A 19,586-nucleotide genomic window follows, 5' to 3' on the forward strand; every position below is an offset into this window, starting at 1 on the left:
CGGGTCAGGCACACGCGAGGGGCAGCCCCGCGCGCAGTCCCAGAAGCCCCTGCGCCGCCCGGGTCCTGAAGGGCCGCCCGGTCTTCCGCCGCACGTGTCTTCAGCGAGATGCCCAAATCCAAGCGAGACAAGAAAGGTGGGCTTGGGGGACTTCCATCATGGGGGCGACGGGGACACGGGTGAGACGCCGAGGGCTCTCGGAGGCGACCCACCGGCCGGGGCGGCGGGTTGGCACCTGAAGGTGACGCGGAGAGCTGGAGTCTGGGCCGGACCGACAGGCAGCTCCCGAGACAGTCTTGTATCCCAGGCTCTCCTCGAACTCGCCAACGAGGATAGTCTTAAACTGCTGATCCTAACGCCCTATTATTGGGGTTACAGGCATGCCACTAAACTTAGTTTATGCTGAGCTGGGTATGGACCACAGTACATGCCTGTTAGGAAGGCACTACCAGCTGCATCCCCTACCGCGCGCGCGTGTGTGTTTGTAACAGAATCTTGGAATGTAACTTAGACTTGCTGTGTAGATCAGGCTGGTCTCAAACCCAAGGGCTTTCCATTACCTCGTCTTCTCCAGAATGTAGGGATTTTATAGGCATGCATCACCGTACCTGATTGTGGCTCCTGTTACAATTTTTTTTTTTAATGCTGGAGCCTTGAACTCTCCGTCTTCTGCCTTGGCCCCAAATTCCAGAATGGGGCACCACATCCAGCTAGTGGACTGGCACTTTTGTGGGTGTTAGAAGACAAGAAATTGAACAAAAAGGGTTCGGCTTCATCAAGCTCACCGCTTTAATCATGGTGTGTGTTTGTCTGGGAGTGTGTGTGTGTATGTGTGTATCCTATATCCCTGTCAAGTAAGTATGGTTTGTCTGGTAGTTAAAAGTGGGGTATGCAGAAGGTGGATATGATACTGTTTTGTATCATGTAGTCAGGAAAGGTCTCAGTGGTGAGACCACAAACAGAAACCTAGAAAGGAAACTAAGAAACCCGTTCAGCAGTCTGAGAGAAGGTTGTTCACAAGGTGAAAGGGGTCTGTGGTTAACATACTGTGGGACAAGGGACCAATGTGACTATAGTAAAGTGGACAAAAAAGGATTGAGGGAAAAGGATCTGGCCGTTGATGTGTCTTTACTTTAAAAGGACCACTTTGGCTACATTGATAGCCTGAGAATATGAGGGCCGAGATGGAAGCAGCAAGGCCAGTAGCCACCTGGACAATGCCAAGTTGGACCAAAATCCTAGCAATGGAGAGTCTGGGGAGTGGCTGGCTCAGTGTGGTTGCTGTTGACGATGTGCATTGTAAAGAGGGACTGTGAGTGGCAGGCAGGGTAGATAAAAGGCCCTGTCACCTGCTTGGGACACCCAGGGCTTTGTAGCTGAAGTTCTGGTAAGTCCTTATGAAGTCATTGGTTTTAGAGAGTAAGCCCTGGTCCGATGTAGCAAATGCCAGTAACTCTTTTAGAAGTGCGATAAATAGGGCCTCAGTAACTTTTCAGTAGAGGTTCTTGTGCGCCTCTCCCCTCCCCAGCATTCTTGTATTCTTGGGTCCAGATGCAAAATTGAAATGCAGGTGTGTAGTAGAATGGAAAAGATGTGGTCCCAACAGGATGCGTTGGTATATACAGGTAATCTCAGCCCTTAGGAAGCAGAAACAAGGAGATGTATCTTGAGTTCAAGGCCAGCCCAAGCAGCCTTGTACCAAGGTCCTGCCTTTAAAAAAAAAAGAAAGAAAAGGATTGTCGCTATCATCCCATAGCTGACCTAGCCATTGATGGCCTGTGCACCATGCCCTACAACAGGAAAGGGTCCTGCCTCAGCCAGGAGGTTAGGGCTGCCACTGAGAGCACTCTGTCAGCGGGGATGAGCCCTGCTGCCACACTGCGATAAATCCAGCAGTCATCCCCAGGGTCTAAGAGCGCCTGGATTGTGGAAGGAGATGTATTTAGGGATCTCTGGGTCCAAGAAGTTAGGTAAGCAAGCACTCTCCCAGCCTTGAATGCCAGAAATGACAGGATCCATTGCTGCCTTCTTCATATTGGCTTAGTTCAACCAAGCCTCCCAAGAACGAAGCAGAATTAATCTCTGGAGCATCCAGATTCATCACTTACCACCATCTCCTTTTCTTGGTTTTAGTTTCCTTAACAAAGACTGCTAAGAAAGGCTTGGAACTGAAGCAGAACCTGATAGAAGAGGTAAGCGCTTGCTCCTTTATGTTTCTAGTGTGTGTTTGCTTGATAGGGTTGGGGGAGGACTGTTAGCAGTGCTTTAAAACCAGCAGCCCCAGAGTTTCCCAGCTCTGGTGGAGCTCGGTGTACCTCCCACATCAGTAAATGGGTTTTCCACACAATCCCCCACTGCACCCCCGAAGCATCCCTGTGACCAGAGGATGCTATTGCTGTTTTGCACTCCGGATCGTAAGGGAAGCTTATTAGTGAGTTTGTAATGCCGCCTAGTGTCAGAAGCCTGGAAATCACCAGGTGTGGTGACTGGCCATGCCACTTGCAGCTGACCTACTAGCCCTGTGCTGAGGGCCAGGGAAGCCCAGTCTCCTGGTGCATAAATTACCTTCAGCCAGCAACCTGGGCAGGGCAGTGTGGATGAGGTGTCTCCCCTTGTTATCGAAATGATGAGGTCCTTGTGTTTTGACTTAGCAGGGGCCTTCCCATGGTGGGTAGATGTTTCTAGATTAACTGTAAGTAGACAAAGGAAAATACTGGCTCTAGAAGACTATAAGGTGTGGGTTCCTGCTCACCTTCTCCTGTAGTGGGTGACCTTGGTGCCAGCCATGTCAGTGGTAGATTATAGACCAGATTAAAGGCCTATAGGTGATTCTCTAGCGTGAGGCCGGAGTTGTCCGACCCATGCTGCCCCTTCAACTCCAGTGCCTCATGAATTGTCCCACAGCTTCGGAAATGTGTGGACACCTACAAGTACCTCTTCATCTTCTCTGTGGCCAACATGAGGAACAGCAAGCTGAAGGACATCCGGAATGCCTGGAAGCACAGCCGGTGAGCGGGCAGTGGGAAGTGGACAGGGCACCAGGCAGGAGGACTGACCCTTTGGGTCTGCAGGTCACGTGCTGGAGGGCACCATTTGTGTTAAAGATGGGCTTTTCCTGAGCTGCTGGAGACAGGACTTGGTGGTCACCTGAGATGTTTCAAGATTGGCTCCTTCAGAAAAGTGGGCCCTAGGGTCTGGCTTACTGGTTTACATTTTGTGCATCATCCACAGACTGACCCCAAAGCAGGCTGCAAGAGCTGATGGGTTGCAGTGCTTGGGCAGGTGGCTCTGGCATCAGTCTACCATTGGGCCAACTCTGCTAGGCATTGTTAAAACATGTCTCTCCCCACAGCCAGGCGTGATGGATAGTTTTTTATGCTTGCGGTGAGCTGACTCAGACTGTTAGCAAGATCAGGTTCTGTGGCTAAGATGAAAACTGGAATCCTAGGGACACGTAGGTGGTTTGTATGGAGAACAGAGCCTCTGGCTGTCTGGTTCTGGGCTTCCTGGACTACTAGGCACTGCCTCACAGCCGCCTCTTTCTTGACAGGATGTTCTTTGGCAAAAACAAAGTGATGATGGTGGCCTTAGGTCGAAGCCCTTCTGATGAATACAAAGACAACCTGCATCAGGTAGGTCACTGGCCCAGGCTAAGTGAGTCTCAAGCTCTGCTGCCTCCTCTCTCCTGCTCTTCCCCTTTGCTGTATGAATCCTGGGGGTCTCGAGAGCCAAGCTCAGCTTAAATCGGTGTTCTCCTTAACCTGCAAATCTGCAGACCCATGGGATTGTTCTCCTTATGTCCTCCTGCCCTGCCTACTAGGAGTTGTACCAATCAGAAGAGGTTTTAGATGATAACACATGTGATCTGTGGATACAGGGCCCTGAGTGAAGGAGCAGTGATGTTCACTTTCATTTTTCAGGTCAGCAAGAAGTTACGAGGTGAAGTTGGCCTCCTCTTTACCAACCGCACCAAGGAGGAGGTGAATGAGTGAGTGTCTTGAGGGATGGAGGGAGAGAAGCTGAGGGTCAGGGAAAGATGGAAGGATGATCTTCGTGCTAACATCATATTGGGGCTGGCTCCTGGAAGCCTTTTATTGAAGCCGGGGTTCTGTAACCGGGGTACTCTCATTCTCTCTGGCATTGTCCTCCCACTGACTGCAGGTTCACGGCCAAGAGGGACAGGGACAGGTCCCACATCCTGTGCAATCAGAGGGCCAGACTTCCCCTGAATGGTGGCACAGCCGGGAACTCTCCCCTCACTCTTCTCTTTCTTAGGTGGTTCACGAAGTATACAGAAATGGATTTTGCTCGAGCTGGGAACAAAGCAACTTTAACAGTGAGCCTGGATCCAGGGCCCCTGAAGCAGTTCCCTCATTCCATGGAGCCACAGCTGAGGCAGCTGGGCCTGCCCACTGCACTCAAGAAAGGTAGGAGCTGGAGAGGTGGCATGGGGTTAGGGGAGTGGCTGCTCTTCCAGGTGACATGGGTTTGGTTCCCAGCACCCTCGTCTGGCCTCCACAGGCACCAGGCACTCACATGCTACCATGGTCATACTTGTAGACAAAATACCCCTACACATAAAGTAATTTTTAGAAAATGAAGAAAGGAAGGAGCCAGGCAGTGGTGGCACAAGCCTTTGGTCCCAGCACTCAGGAGGCAGAGGGAGGTGGATCTCTGTGAGTTCAAGGCCAGCCTGGTCTACATAGCATGTCCAAGACAGCCAAGAGTAAACAGAGAAACCCTGTCTCAGAAAGGAAAAAGATGAGTAAGAATGAAGGAAGACTGTACGGGAAGTCCAGAATGAAAAGCAGCTCAGGACCACTTTCCACAGGCTCTCCCCTCTGACCAGATACTTCTCCAGTTTCCCCCGTGAAGGCAGGGCTGTGCCTTCGCCTCCTGCAGGACATGGAGGAGGCAGCCACTGTCCCTGTGGCTGCTGAGCTGCAGGAAAGACAGTCTGAGGCCAAATGCTTCCAAGCACAAAGAGCTAGCAGCAAGTGCCATGTGAGCCTCTGCTGGGAGTAACTTGAGGCTGCCCTCCCACAGGTGTGGTGACCCTGCTATCTGACTATGAAGTATGCAAGGAGGGCGATGTGCTGACTCCAGAGCAGGCCCGTGTCTTGGTGAGTCTGGGCGTGCAACCTGGGGGAGAGGCCATTGTCATTAACCTTCTGCTGGGACATGGCTCACAGCTGCTGCTCCTCTCTCTCTGCTTCCTCCACCTATTACAGAAGCTTTTTGGGTATGAGATGGCTGAATTCAAAGTGACTATCAAATACATGTGGGATGCCCATTCGGGAAGATTCCAGCAGATGGATGATGACCTGCCCGAGAGCGCACCTGAGTCTGAGGGAGAGTCAGAGGAAGAGGATGACAGCTGACTCTAAGATGTGGGACTAAGGCCTTCTAGCAAGTTCTTCATATCTATTGGACCACCAGGACTGCTGTCGCCCCTCTGGAGGGAGCAGCTATCTATTTTGCTATAGATAAAGACAAGGGAGGGTGCTGGGGCAGGACTTTGTTTCTACAAAGAATAAAATTTTGTCCACGGGGTTTTCCCTGTGGACAGCAGAGACTTTTCCTAGGAAGAAGGCCTTCAGCTTTGTGCTTCTGTTTGGGGCCTGCACGGCCTGGCTCCTTGACAGCACAGCACTGCAGATAGCTGACAGCAGCCTGCAGAGTTGGGTGTCCTCTCCAGCCCTTTGTCTGGAATGGATTTGCTGAGGAAAGTTTAGTGCCCTGACAACTTCATCGCTTATACGTGAACATGCACACACACAGATGCACAAACCAGGGCTAAGCCTGACACATGCCAGGAATAAGGGCTTGTCCCTAAGGCAGGGGAAAGCCACTGCTGGAGTTGGGAGCAAGTGGTTTTATTGACTCAGACGCTCTCACTATGTAGCACAGGCCGGTCTTGAGCTTGCAGCAATCCTCCAGCCTCTGCCCCTGTAGTGCTAGGATTACACCTGTGTGCAACCACACCTGACTGGCTAGCTGTGTTCCACAGGAGGGGAGAGCTATATGAACTCAGTGGTAAAGCATGTGCCTGCCATGCTTAAGGCCCCAGGTTCCTTCCCTAACAGCACACAGAAACTGATGCAGGTTGTTTGACCTCTAGACCTTTCAGATTTCCTGACCTCTGCCCTGGAGAATTTCAAGTGCAGAGAGACTACCAAGACTGAATAGATGGACCTTGGGTCTTCACAGTCATAAACATAAAACCCAGGACAAGCCAGTGTGTTCATGCCTGTAATTCCAGAGCCTCAGGAAGCTGAGGTAGGATTAAAGGTTTAAAGTCAAGCCAGACAAGGTAACATACACATTTAGTCCCACTCCTGGGGACTAAGAAGAAAAAAGTTTTGATGCCAGTCTGCTCTACGAGGCTGAAAAAAGCCAGGCATGGTACATATTGCCAGTGACCGTGTCAGAGGAACAGTGGGTGGCAACTGACTTCAGGGTGTCAGCCCACCAGGAGGAAAAACCTTGATGGGTGAATCTCAGTTGGGCAAGGCCCTGAGACCACAGACCCCAGAGTGTCTTTTGCTTCTACTGTCCCTTTACGTCTTTGCCCCTGCCATCTTCTCTGGTAGCTGGCATGGTGTGAATGGGTGTGGGGAGATCCCCACTGCCTGTAATGTAGTGTGTTTTTCTCATGGAAACATCCAGTTTTACTGAGCATTTTTATCTGTGGATTATTATGAAGATGCTTCCTTCTTAACCTGTACTGTCTAATTGATTTTAATAATGTTAGTTTATAAAGAGTTTGATAAATTTAAAAAAATACAAGGAAATGTCACACAGCTAAAGCCTATGAGTTTCACCTAAGGAGCTGCATAGATCACAGTTCAGGTTAATGATTAAGGAAAACAATTGAGTCCCCAGGAGCCAGGCTGGCTCTAATCCTCTTAATGCTGAAGGATCCAGTCACAGGTTTCAGTGTGCATCATTAGCTGAAACAAAGCCTTAAAATAACTTCAGGTTAGACCAGATGTTTTGATAATAGCTTTGAGATGAAAAACCCCAGATAACAATGTAACATTCAGTGGTAAACTCAGTGGTAAAGCATGTGCCAGGCGGTGGTGGCGGCGCATGCCTTTAATCCCAGCACTCCAGAGGCAGAGCCAGGCGGATCTCTGTGAGTTTGAGGCCAGCCTGGGCTACCAAGTGAGTTCCAGGAGAGGCGCAAAGCTACACAGAGAAACCCTGTCTCGAAAAACAAAAACAAAAAACAAACAAAAAAAAAAAAATGTAACATTCACAAGGACACATCACTGAGTTAGAGATTCATTAGGTTAGGGTCAAAAACACAAAGCAACCCAATAGTTGCTAGTTGATACACTTTCCTTGCTAGGTTTGGTTGGCGATCAAAGGTGATGATTAATTTCTTGTGCCCATTTTTGCCCTCAATCTCCTGATAGAAGAAACTATTGATGAGTGGTTGTGTACCCTAAAAATTTGAAGTAGAGCAGACTACTTCTTTCCACATATAAAAGTTGAGGTTTGTGATTCCTTTAATATTCCTTATCTACCTTTTAAGATAACTAATAAAGTGTTGACCCTTTGTAACTGCAAAATACAGCCTGCCAGTAAAAGACCTGACTGAGAAGGAATAACTTGCTTGCCTACACGGTTAATTTATGACAAGATGCTAGTGTATGAATGTGTGTCGGTTCTTGGGATAATTTGTTTTTCTTCTGTAATAGGAAAATATTTAATCATGTAAGGGATATGGAAAACATGCTGTTTTTTACTTTCAATCATTCACTTGAAAAACAGAATGTAACCACATTGTAATTTTGATATTGCCTGAAAGATTTTGCTGGGTATATGAGCTACAAGGGGAAGACTAGAGATAGAGTTAGAGAGAGTGCAAATGGTTTAGGAGGAAAACATCAAGAATGAGAGTTAAAATGAGTTCAGAGGAAAACAGCAAGAATAATAGAGTTAAAATGAATTAGAAGGAAATCACCAAGAATGAGAAGGAGGAAATCATCAGGAAAATAAAGAGGATGCAAAAGAAGAATAAAGAAAAGATCAGAAGGAAACCATCAAGAATTCTGTGAATGTTTTTTCCTTGACCCCCTCAGATAGAAAAAGTCATAGACTCTCTGGCTTCCCTTTGAGCACTGCCCTGCTGGAGCCTGCCCCCACCCACCCCCGCCCCAGGTAGCAATAATATATATACCAGCAATTGGGAGCTAGAGACAAGGAGATCTGATACGTAGCAAATTCAAGGCCAACATGGTATACTCTCACCCGTCTCAAAAACAAAAGGCCAGTTAGATGGCCGAGCAGGTAAAAACGCCACCAAACACTGTTCAATATTCCCCCACCCCTCCCTGTATCCTGTGGGCTACAGCAAAGTCGACTGCAGTGCTCTGTGGTGGGGTGAGGAGGCCTGTGGTACCCAGCTCCTGCTGTGGTACTTGGCAATGAGGGCTGGGGGGTGGCACGGTGCCCAGGTGGCGAGGTAAGCCCAGTGGACGATGGGGTCACAGTGGGCTGTCTCTGCACCGCAGCACAGGCTAGACTGAGGGCACCTGCAGCTGCTTGCATGTAGCCAGGGCTGACCATGTGAGGCAGCTGCACCAGCAGCAGAAGCCCCAGCGGGTGCAAGCTGGTGTCAAGGCCAGAGAGCATGTCCAAGTGGCTGAGCTGGCCGGCTGCAGCCTAAGAAGTGGGCCAGGGAAGGCCTGCAACCCGTGGGGAGGGAGAGAGAGCTGCATGAAAAGGATGCATTGTAGGGGAAACCTCAATAGTGGGAAGCAAGGGCATGGGCCACCTGAATAACAGCCTGCTGAAAGCAGCTACACAGCCCAGGAGAGGGGCTGCCTCAGTATCTCTTGCCCCAGGTTGGATGCCAGATGAAGAGTTTATCTAATTTTTATATTATTAATAAAAACTCGGGAGTCAGTATCGGGGTGAAAACCTGATTGATAAGTAGCAAAAAAAGCAACCCATGTCCTCCTCTGTCTCTCCTTCCCTGATCCAAAAGCCTGAGAATCTTCCTTTTTTTTTTTCCACATAAGCTTTTAGTTTATTTGTTCTCTCCGAAATTGTCTGCACACCACCGCAGATCGAATCACCGCAGATCTACTCCTTTGGCTTTTTGCCAGTACCAACGTTGGCCTTTGCCATGCCCCTGACCTTCTTCATTCTGTTCTTTCGCTCCTTCCACTGTTTCTGGGAGGTCTTCTTCTCATAGAGGCCATGTCTTGCAAGTCTGTGTTTGGGCTCATTCTTCTTAGCATAATCTAGAGAATCATAGATCACGCCGAACACAGTTGTTTTGCCGCCACCAAAGTGGGTCCTAAATCCTAACACAAAGATGACATCTGGTGTGGTTTTGTACATTTTGGCTAGCTTCTCCCGAATTTCAGTCTTTGGTACTATAGCCTTCCCAGGTTGAAGGACATCAATAGCCATCTGTTTCCTCTGAAGCAGACGGTTAGTCATGAACTTCCTGGTCCGGATCGTTACTGTGTCGTTCGTGATGGCTAATGGCTACGGTGCCCGAGCTGCACGGAGAAGCTTTCTAAACCCCTCCCTATTACATCCTGTTTCTCTCTATATGTATCCAGAGTCCTCCAAAATATCAATGGCTAATTGTGGTCATCTAGTTGCTCTCTCCACCCCGATTCAAGGGTAAACTTGTAACACAGTAACAATGTCACTATGCAACCAACTATCCTGCAGCACTGGGGATCTGATTTTAAGGCCCTGCCTCCTGCTGTGTTGAGCTGAGCCTGGGCGAGCCTGGGTTGACCAGGTGACCTTTCAGCTTCTTGTTGCCTATACTCTGCATGAAGGATGGTTGTGGACATCACACAGCCTACAAGCTGTGTACGCTGATGTTGTAGGTGAAAGATAAGACTTCAGCTGGGGCAGAGAGCTGTCCACTGCTGTGGGACTTCATGGTGGGGAGGAAGACACACAACCTGGTGCCCGAAGGAATCTGGAGGGTTTTCCTACTTGAGCACTGGGCCCCCACCAAGCCCCACTGCTGGAGAGCAGGCCACCCAGGGCCGCTAACCTCTGAAGATCAGGCACACTCCTGCCCACTTCCACTGGGCCCTCAGTGCGAGAAGCAAGCCACAGGCATTCAAGAGAAGAAGGCCACCAGTCTGCTGCAGCCTGGGCTACAGCGGTGACAGGTGACAGTTTTATTCAACAGGAGGCCCTGGGGCAGAGCTCAGCCAGCTCTCACACTGAAGGCAACTGGGTGTACAGGAAGACAGTAGACAGAAACAAAACAAAGTCAGCAGTGATCTGGATGAGGAGGGAACGACCAGCTGAATCAGCTCCAGGCCCAGACTGGCCAGGGTAGAGCCCAGAGTGACAGGCAGTACCCTCGACACCTCCCCAGGTCAGACCCAGCTTAGCGGAAGTAGTTGGGACACTCATGGGTGACCAGGTTCCAGGCTTGGTCAAAGGCCTCCACGACAGCCGGCTCCAGGGGCCCTTCCTCAGTGGCGGCCAAGTTCTGCTCCAGCTGCTCCAGGCTGGACATGCCCAAGATGACTGCATCCCCATGGGCGCCCTGCAAGGAAGATACAGATTCCAGCACACATCTGCCATCCCATGGCTCCCATCACACACCTCTTCCAGCCTATGGCTTGCTAAAATGGAGGATTGCTAAGATTTCACTTAAGTATTGCTTCTGGGAGAAATAACCACTGCCATCAAACAGCCAACGTCCTCCAGGCTCCTCTACTTCAAAGGACAGGTTGGGAAACACTAAGCTTCAGGCCTGAGGTTCACCAGGTACTAAAGGGGCACATTACCCCAGTATGCCCACACTGGGGAAAGGGGTTAGGGGGAGCAAGTGGGGACAGCAGGCAGAGAGGGACACACTCGCAGGGAAACAGAAATGATTTCTCTCTCCAGGGAGTGAGGAAGCGATGAAATAAATACTTTTTTTTAAAATGTATTTTTCAGAGTCAAATCTATGCTTACGTCCTACAACATGGAACTGTGGGACTTTAGCAAGTAAATCGACCTCTCTGAACCAATTTCTCCATATGAAAATTAAGATCATTAAAGCTGGAGGGATGGCTTAACTGTTAGATGCAGTTTCTGCTCTTGAAAAGGACCTGGATTCAGTGTCCAGCACCCTGATGGTGCTAGGTCACAACCACCTGTAACTACAGTTCCAGGGGATGTGCCACCCTCTTCTGGCTTCTATGGGCACTATGTGAACATGGTGCCCATCAGGCAAAACACTCATATAGACAAAATAAAAATAACTAGATCTTAAAGAAAAAAAAACTAGATATTAAAGAAAAAAATCAAGATGACTAGACTTCACACAGCCATTGTAACAGTGAGGTAAGCTATCACCAACATGGGTCACCCTGTCTGGCCCTGGGAGAAGCTGGGCCAGAGAAGATGTAGTCTCAGCAGGAGCCCACTACCACTTCCATGCCTCCCCTTTCCCCCATCCCACTTCACAGCAGAGGCTGAGCAGCCAGGACCTGCTGGGCTACCTTGAGCTGTGAGTGATGGTATATCCATCGAAAGGTGGCCGAGGTCATGCTAGGGGTGCTGGTGCCATAGGTGGACTTCAGAGCCTTCTCCACCAGGGCGATGCCCTTGAAGTGTTCTTTCTTCCAGTAGCTGAATGGGTCGGGGAGAGACATGGAAGTCAGTGTCTCGGGGCAGTCAGGATCCTCAGGCAGAGCCCTGCTCCTTCAGCATCAGAGAACACACAAGTCTCCAGGCCTCTTGCCAGGTCAGGGATGGACACAGAGGACAAGAATCTGGTACTTTCTGTGCTCACCAAACATTACAATACAGCTCCCTCAATGAGGACTCTCAGCTGCTGCCAGCACCAAATTTGTGAGCGCTGAGTCACAGAAAAGCCTGGGTAAAGTCCTGGGCACCAGGCTGGCCTCTGTGGTCTTGGCTGAGGCACCTCCCTTCCCTGAACTCACTGGCCTACTTATAGAGGGAGGGAACACTCTCCCGCAGCCTGTCACAGTGACTTCTTCAGGGGAAGAGCCGATTGGGCTGCATTGACCATGGTGAAGGCCACCAGGACATGATTCTTCAGAGGAGAGCCCTGGGCCCTGACAGTGTGTGAAAATGACTTCAGAACCACTCATGGTTGGAGGCAATGGTCCTACTATGGGCAGGAGGATCACAGTCTGTTAGCAGGGAAGGCTGCAGGTACAGGTTCTTTTTGGTTATTTTGTTCTGAGGTGCTGAGCATCCAATGCAAGGCATCCTGCACACTCAACAAGTACTCTCTACCAGTGGGCAGCATGCTCCCACTACACAAGGCTTGAATCAAGCAGGGTACACAGGAAGGCCAACACAGACTGTTCACTGCTTTTGCCTCTGCCTCCAGACTTTTCAACAAAACCAGTATTAGAACCTCCTTCAGAAAGTTGCTTGCTGGGCCTTTCCTTCCCAGACAGAGAATTCAAACAGCAAATGTATCAGTCTATGGTCTGCAATGAACCTTGGAGACATGACATCTAAGTGCCAGAGGGGGAGGGAGTGTAAGAGTTTCACACAGTGGCTGGCTATGGTGACACACACATCTAATCCCACATCTCAGGAGACTGAGGCAGGAACATCACAATTGTTTTCAAGCCTGGGTCAAACCATACCTCCAAAAATAAAAAATAAAAAAGGCACTAGGTAGCTGTACAGGTTTACACTCCCACCAACAGTGGAGGAGTGGTCCCCTTGCTCCACATCCTCTCCAACATAAGCTGTCATCAGTGTTTTGATCTTAGCCATTCTGACAGGTGTAGACCTTGCCCTCTGGATGGATGAGACAGTTGTTTAGCTTGAACTGTTTATTGGGCCCCCAGGCAGTGGGATCAGGACCCCTCCCAGGTGCATGAGATGGCTTTTTGGAGCCTAGTGCCTATGGAGGGACACTTTGGCAGCCTTGGTACAGGGAGGAGGGGCTTGGACCTGCCTCAACTGAATGTACCAGGCACTTCTGACTCCCTATGGAACACCTTGCCTTGGAGGAGGTGGGACTGGGTGGTGAGTTGGGGTGAAGGCTGGGGAGCAGGAGGAGGGAGGAGAGGGGAATCTGTGGTTGGTATGTAAAATGAATAGAAAGTCTCTTAGTAATAATAAGTAAATAAGTAAATAAATAAGTAAATAAATAGGAAAAATTGTCACTAGACAAAAAACACTGAATAGTTGATAATTTTTCAATTTGATTCTCTTTTCCTAGTGCTGGGAATTAAAGCTAGGGCTTTGAGCATTCCATCCCCAAGCTGGAGGCAGGCCTTGCACTTGAAATCCTGCCACAGCTTTCCCAGTCACACCAAATATCTAGAGAATTAACATTTGGAGCAGAGTTCGGTGAAAGACACTAGTAATCCTAGCTCTTTGGCCAGCTGGTGGTGGCGCACACCTATAATCCTAGCACTCAGGAGGCAGAGGCAGGCCGTCTATGAGATCAAGGCCAGCCTGGTCTAAAGGGCGATTTCCAGACAGCCAGGGCTACACAAAGAAAACCTGTCTTGGGGAAAAAACAAATCAAAAACAAAATGCCTAGCTCTTTGGGTGTGGAAGCAAGAGGATCATCCTGAGCTACACAGAAAGTCTGGGGCCAGACCAAGGTACACAAGATGCTGACTCAAATTAAAAACAAACAAACAGAAAACAAAAAAGAGAGAGAGAGAGAAGGAGGTTGCTCCCAACACTGTCCACCTATGACCACTTGAGACAATGATGACCATTTCACTCCCAAGACGTCACAGGACTTAGACTCACTGGGTCAGCACCAAGCTCCAGGCTCCCCTGAGTCCATCTGGGGTTGTCCTCTCACTGTTGGCAGTGGAAGAGCTTTCCCCAAGAGTGGCACACAGGCTAACGAAAGTACAGACGGCAAGGGATCCATACTAGGGTCCAGGATCATCCCTCAAATGCCCAGGACAGCTAACATCCAGTCTTGGGTCTGAATATCACAGAAGGGTTAGTCCCCAAGAAAGCAACCTCAAGGATGCTCCCTCAATTAAGGAAACCTATGGCACTTCTTCACAAGACCCAGCCCCAAGCACAGCTCACCGGTTCATGTACACCTGAGAAAACTGATTCCCAAAGAAGCGGCTCTCAGGCTGCTGTCCTTCCTTGTCCTCGTATTTGTATCTGCCAGTCAGCAGACCCCCTGCAGGAAGAAGCAGTCAGAACCTGGCCCAGACTCTTCCCACAGATAGCCAGGTCAGTCCCAAGAGGAACTGGAGAACAGGAGGGAAACTGGAAGAGGGGACCCAGACACCCCTTCTCTAAGCTCCCCACTTCCTTGTGCCTGACTGACCATCCGTCAGAGCATCAATAGGCAAACATAGGCCAGGCATGCCCACCTACCCATCCACAGGCCCGTCCCCATGGCAGCTCATACCAGCCAAAGGGTTGAAGGCATAGAACTTCAATCCAAAGTGTCTGAGGCAGGGGAGGAGCTCCTTCTCCACCTGCCTGGTGGTGGCGTTGTACATGCCCTGCAAGGAGATAGTCAGAGAGGGGAACATGTCAAGGGACCCCAAAGGTATCTTCTAAGTCCCTTAGTTTAGTCCTTAACCATCCTAGACCTTGACAACTAGGGCATTCATGTAGTGCTGGTGACTAGTGTCATGGTGATGCTCAAAGATAAAGGATCAATGGAGTCTTAGACTCCAAGGTCTGGATGGTCCTGGTACACCAGTTTCCTCTCACCTGGTACACAGTTGGCATGATCCAGCCATTTTTCTTGCAGAGGGTACAGATCTCAGCCACTTCCCAGGAGGCATAGTTGGACAGGCCAAGCTCCACAAATTTGCCCTGCAGGGGAGAGACTCCATCACAACCCAGCTCAGGCCAGGAGACAAAGAAGGGGAGACTGACTGGGTGGGGAGCCTGGAGGGAGGTCTGTGTCCGTCTCTGCTGGGTGTTCCCAGCACTCACTCTCCTGGCAGAGTCAAGTTGAAAAGGTCAGAGAGCATCTCCCCAAGCTCAGGGACCACCCTCACCTCCTGATGCAGCTGGTGGCAGGTCTGCAGCGTCTCCTCTATAGGGGTGTTGTGGTCTGGCATGTGTAAATAGAAGAGGTCCACCCGGGGACACTGGAGCCTCTTCAGTGACGTCTCCAGCTGGAACCGGACATCATCAGGCTTCAATGTCCTCCCAAACAATGGACAAGCCTTTGTGGCAATTTTCACTGTCAAGAGAGAAAAATGCAATTTCAAGCCACTTTACCAAACAGAGTATCTATTGTAACAGTTAAGGAACAGAGCTGGGCAGGACAGGATGCTGTATGCCCCTGATCCTAAGCCTAGAGAGATAGAGGAAGGATTCGGGAGGTCAAGGTCATCCTTGCCTACAAAGTACAAATCTAGGCCTGTATGAAACCCTATATCAGAAACCAAGAGAAGGGAAAGGAACAAGAGAATGAGGGGGAGGGAGAAAGAGAGAAATAAGAAAAGTACAGAAGACCAAGGCAGAGATACAATTGGGTTCAAATTGCAGCTCTGCCATTGGTAGCTGTGGCCTTGACCCATTGACTGCTTCTCAATGCTGCCTGCAGTAAATGACAAAGAGAGTGATAACAGCTCACACAGAAGTCCAAGTTGACAGGCTTAACTGACAGCAGACATTAAGAGTCCTTGGTGTCCTCACCATGACCATTTCTTCACCGTGACTTTACTTATTGGGCTCCTGGATGAGCCAAGCCTGGCACTGGGGCTGGTAGAGGCAGAGGATCCTGCCTTTGTGGCTTTTGCAGGGTAGAGCCAATGTTGAGTAGTGAGGCAGGGAAGAGCTTGTGGTTCCACAGTGGGGCAGAGCAGGGAGGCAGGGGTTAGCCTGGGGATCATGAAGAACCCTGAGAATCTCCTCTGAGTGTCTAGGGCAAGAGATAAGCTAGCAGATGAGGAACCGTGAGGTACTTGTTCACAGGGAGGACAAAGCAGGAAGGCCCTGAGTGGGAGCTGTACCTGTCAGCCCAGGTTCCAGAGCACCAGGTCTGGGGTGAGAGGCACAGGAAAAGAGAAAGGACCACAGACTGCAAGCAAATTGGCCCTGATAGCACCCCATTTAGAGTCTTGAGTTTAGACCTGGGGTTGTGGGGGGGGGGGTCTCTGAACGCTTTCAAGTCTAGATCTCTGTGGTCATCTTATGATGTTTTGAAAGGTGGCCCTGAGTGCAGCATGGGTGATGGGCAGGTCTGATCACAGGGTGAGGAGGGTGCAGATGGAACTTGGGACAGAGACAGGAGAGGCTTTGCTGAGGGCCTGTGAGAAGGAAAGTCAGGGCCAGCTACAGACACCTCTCAGGAAAACAGGCCAGTGCTGGACCATCTGAGAGAGTGCCTGCTTTTCTCCCTCCCACTGAGTGCCCAGTTGACTGATTAGATGATGGAAGGAAGGATGGATGGGATTATGAGTGGATGGATTGATGGGTGGAGGATGGATGGATGGATGGATGCATATGATGATGGATGGATGAGTGGGTGAATGGATGGGTGGGTGAACGGACAGACAGACAGATGGATGGATGATGGGATGATGGATGGATGGATGGATGGATGGATGGATGGATGGATGGATGGGCAAAAGGAACTTTTCACACCTGAAAAGTCACTTCAGCAGCCCAAAGGCAATCAGTGGAGCCCTTGACACTGAGGAATCACATACCTGGGACTTTTCCATTCTACCACATTGCTTGACCTTGCTGATGGGACATCAGCTTCAGATCTGAGCTGTGGCTCTGGCCCAAACTGCCCTGAACTCAAGCAGGGGAAGAAGGGAGGGCTTAAAAAAGAAACATCAATCAGAAGTCAGATCCAGACTCCTGTGGTGATAATGTGTAATGTGTGTAATGCCAGGATTCTAGATGCTGCGGCAGGAGTACCCTAGCCTGGGCTACATGAAGATCCTAGGCTCACCTGGGCTGCATAGAGAGATCCTATCCCAAAACACAAAAACAACAACTCATCACTTTCACTAGGAGGTAGGCGGGAGATCTGGAAGCAGCAAGGCACAGAGTGAACAGGTCTGCTTCTGTTCTGGATCCCACCGTGCTCTGCATCCAGGAGCAAAACCACTTATGGGAGCTGTGAGAGTCCAGTGGAAGAGAACAAGTTCTGTACAGCATAGCAGCAGCCCAGAGAGTGCAGTGCTACCACTCGAGAGACTGAGGCAGGGGATCAAGACAGCTGCATGGCTCCAGGCCCCTGTTCCCTTTGTGTGGCCACGCTGGTTTCTATGGCTGCCACCCTGATGGAGCAGGAGACCTGTTAACCAACAGGCTCATGATCTACAGGATCCAGGGCCATTAGCAAAGGAAGAAGGAAGGAGGTTTCTGTCTGGGATAGTGCTGAGGAGTGCCACAAAGACAGAAGTCCTGTAGATCAGGTGCTTCTGGGGCACCAGCTGGCAGCAGCCTGGAGCCCAGAGACCGGCTAGCCACATGGGTCCAGGCTGGACCAGAGCTAGGCACATCGTGTGAGGAGGAGCCTAGGCTAATTTTTCAGAAGAATGTGTGAAAGGAGACTGTCAAGTTGAAAGCTAGACATGCCTGAAAAGTTGCTGTTCTCAGGGCTCTTGGCTGGACAAGGGGAGACCAGAGCTCCAGGAGCCCGACGAAGCTGGGCTCGGCCAGGGGGATGGCAGGTGTGAAGGTTACCTTTGCAGTCGCTGCGGCCCAGCCCGAGCCCCAGGCCGCCCAGGATGGTCTCGGACTGGCCTTCCGCGTACACGAAGGCGGTGTCTATCTCAGTATGGCCCCGCTGCAGAAAGGCGCGCACCGAAGCGGCGCTGGAGGTCGGGTCCATGCGGCGCCCCATCTCCATGGCACCCAGAACAGTGGCGGGCCGAGCCTGAGACATGATGGCTTTGGTAGAGGTGGCGGAAGGCGAAGGATAAGAGAGGAAAGTAGATCCAGCAGTCTGCAGCTGTAGCCTGAGCAGAGGCGCTGACCGCTTTAAAAGCTGGTGGTTACCACGCCCATGGGGCGGGGCGAGCAGAGGTGGGGCGGTATCGTGCAGGCTTGTGCATGCTACTTCTTCAGAGTTGGGGCCCTCTGTACCTGCTCTGCGAATCTTGCACCTACCCTCGCCCCCTTGAAGTAGGTGGTAGGTCCCCATGAGCTAAGGTGCCGGCGAACCCGAAGGCTGATGGCTGGCATGTTCCTGTTCTCTGTGCCTCACTCCTCAGCCACTCTGTGTCTCTGTTCCCTCCTAGGAGTTTGGGGGCGGGTTACCTCATGTCCTTAATCCCAGCACTCTGCAGGCTGAGACAGGAAGATTACCACAAGTTTTTGTTTTCTTTTTCTTCTTCTTTTTTTTTTTTAATGAATTGAGTAAAAAATAAATAAAACCAGATGTGTGGTATGGGGCTTGTAACCCTTGTAACTGGAAAGAGGCGTGGAGACAGAAAGATTAAGAACTCAAAGTCCACCTATGCCACCAAAGACTTTGTCTTAGAAACTAAAACAAATAGCTTTATAAATGAATTGAGGGCATAGGTCAGTTGTAAACTCGTCTGTCACGTGATAGGTCCTGCAAAGGTCGGAACTGGTACCTCCTACCAATCTTTCACCTAAGTGTTTACCAAAGGTTAGTCATAGTGATTCAGCAATTTATTCTTCTGTTTCTTTTTTAAGTCAATGATATGAAATGCTATATTCACACAAAAGCCTATATGTTTTTTAAATATACATACATATATACATACATACATACATACATACACAGACACAAACACATATATTTGAAAGAATCTCCTGTATCTCTGGTTGGCTTCAACTCTTTATTTAGCTGAGGATGTCCTTGAACTTCTGACTCTTTTGCCTACACCTACTAAGTGCTGTACTGACAGGTGTGAGCAATCTCACCAGGACTGTGTGGTCATGGAGCACTCTACCAACTGAGCCTCATCTCCAGCCCGAAAGGAGACTTTAGGGTTGTTCACTTGGAAGTGGCAGAATACAGAAAGAACCCAAATGTCCCTCAGGGTAGAGTGGGCAGAGCACTACGCTGTGAACTCACAGGAACAGATTAATCTCAGTGGGTGAAAGAAACCAGCCTCCCGGGGCCCCATGCCATGATTCTGCACCCATGACCCTGCTATGAAGAGAACTCTAGATGGACAGAAAACACAAAGGGCTGCAGAGATGGCTCAGCAGTTAAAAGCACTGGCTGCTCTTCCAGAGGACCCTGGTGTGATTTCCAGCACACACATGGCAGCTCACAACCCTCTGTAACTACAGTTCCAGAGGGTCCAGTGGCCTCTCTGGATGCCTCCTGTAAGGGAGGCCCTCAGACCTTAGCACAACTGACTCCATGATGGAAATACCATTCGGGCCACTAAACTCAGCATGGGGACGGTACCACCTTCCAAAATGAAAACAAAGACCTAATCCACCAAGGTCCACAGTTCTGAGGACGTTTCTAGCTGTACTCACCTTTCTTTTTGTCTTCTGTAATTCCGTTTCTGGATAACTGTTCTTGTTCATGGAAGTATGTCAACCCAGAATATGGTTTTTGTGCTTAAAAGCTCACCATGAGAAAGGCTCAGTGCTACACTGGGATCTCAAATACCCAGTGTAGTCACTGGCCAGCTAATAGAAACCTACTGGCT

The 19,586-nt window shown here is 50.0% G+C and overlaps 3 protein-coding genes across 4 annotated transcripts; 1 reads left to right on the forward strand and 2 right to left on the reverse strand.

The window, feature by feature from the left end:
- The first annotated feature begins 22 nt into the window (after positions 1–22).
- On the forward strand, positions 23–8,048 carry Mrto4 (MRT4 homolog, ribosome maturation factor). Of its 2 annotated transcripts, none has more exons than XM_052715409.1 (8): positions 23–136; positions 2,134–2,192; positions 2,905–3,008; positions 3,551–3,632; positions 3,921–3,988; positions 4,276–4,427; positions 5,047–5,123; positions 5,232–8,048. In XM_052715409.1, the coding sequence occupies exons 1-8, from the start codon at positions 109–111 to the stop codon at positions 5,379–5,381; spliced, it is 720 nt and encodes a 239-aa protein (XP_052571369.1). In that variant the 5' UTR covers positions 23–108; the 3' UTR covers positions 5,382–8,048. The 2 variants fall into 2 exon arrangements, with proteins under 2 accessions (XP_052571369.1, XP_052571370.1); XM_052715410.1 differs by lacking the exon at positions 23–136 and adding an exon at positions 286–798.
- Positions 8,049–8,171: 123 nt separating this feature from the next.
- LOC128096178 (40S ribosomal protein S24-like) lies at positions 8,172–9,976 on the reverse strand. Its single transcript, XM_052715411.1, has one exon. The coding sequence runs from the start codon at positions 9,457–9,459 to the stop codon at positions 9,097–9,099; it is 363 nt and encodes a 120-aa protein (XP_052571371.1). The 5' UTR covers positions 9,460–9,976; the 3' UTR covers positions 8,172–9,096.
- Positions 9,977–10,104: 128 nt separating this feature from the next.
- On the reverse strand, positions 10,105–17,917 carry Akr7a3 (aldo-keto reductase family 7 member A3). The gene is made up of 7 exons (XM_052715408.1): positions 17,632–17,917; positions 14,979–15,166; positions 14,686–14,790; positions 14,375–14,471; positions 14,041–14,140; positions 11,490–11,619; positions 10,105–10,543 (listed from the first exon to the last, which is right to left on the reverse strand). Exons 1-7 carry the CDS (start codon positions 17,831–17,833, stop codon positions 10,382–10,384), a joined length of 984 nt encoding a protein of 327 aa, XP_052571368.1. The 5' UTR covers positions 17,834–17,917; the 3' UTR covers positions 10,105–10,381.
- Positions 17,918–19,586: the final 1,669 nt, after the last annotated feature.

The sequence above is a fragment of the Peromyscus californicus genome, unplaced genomic scaffold (assembly GCF_007827085.1).
Source record: "Peromyscus californicus insignis strain IS unplaced genomic scaffold, ASM782708v3 Scaffold_5__1_contigs__length_169319896, whole genome shotgun sequence".
NCBI classification, from domain to species: domain Eukaryota; kingdom Metazoa; phylum Chordata; class Mammalia; order Rodentia; family Cricetidae; genus Peromyscus; species Peromyscus californicus.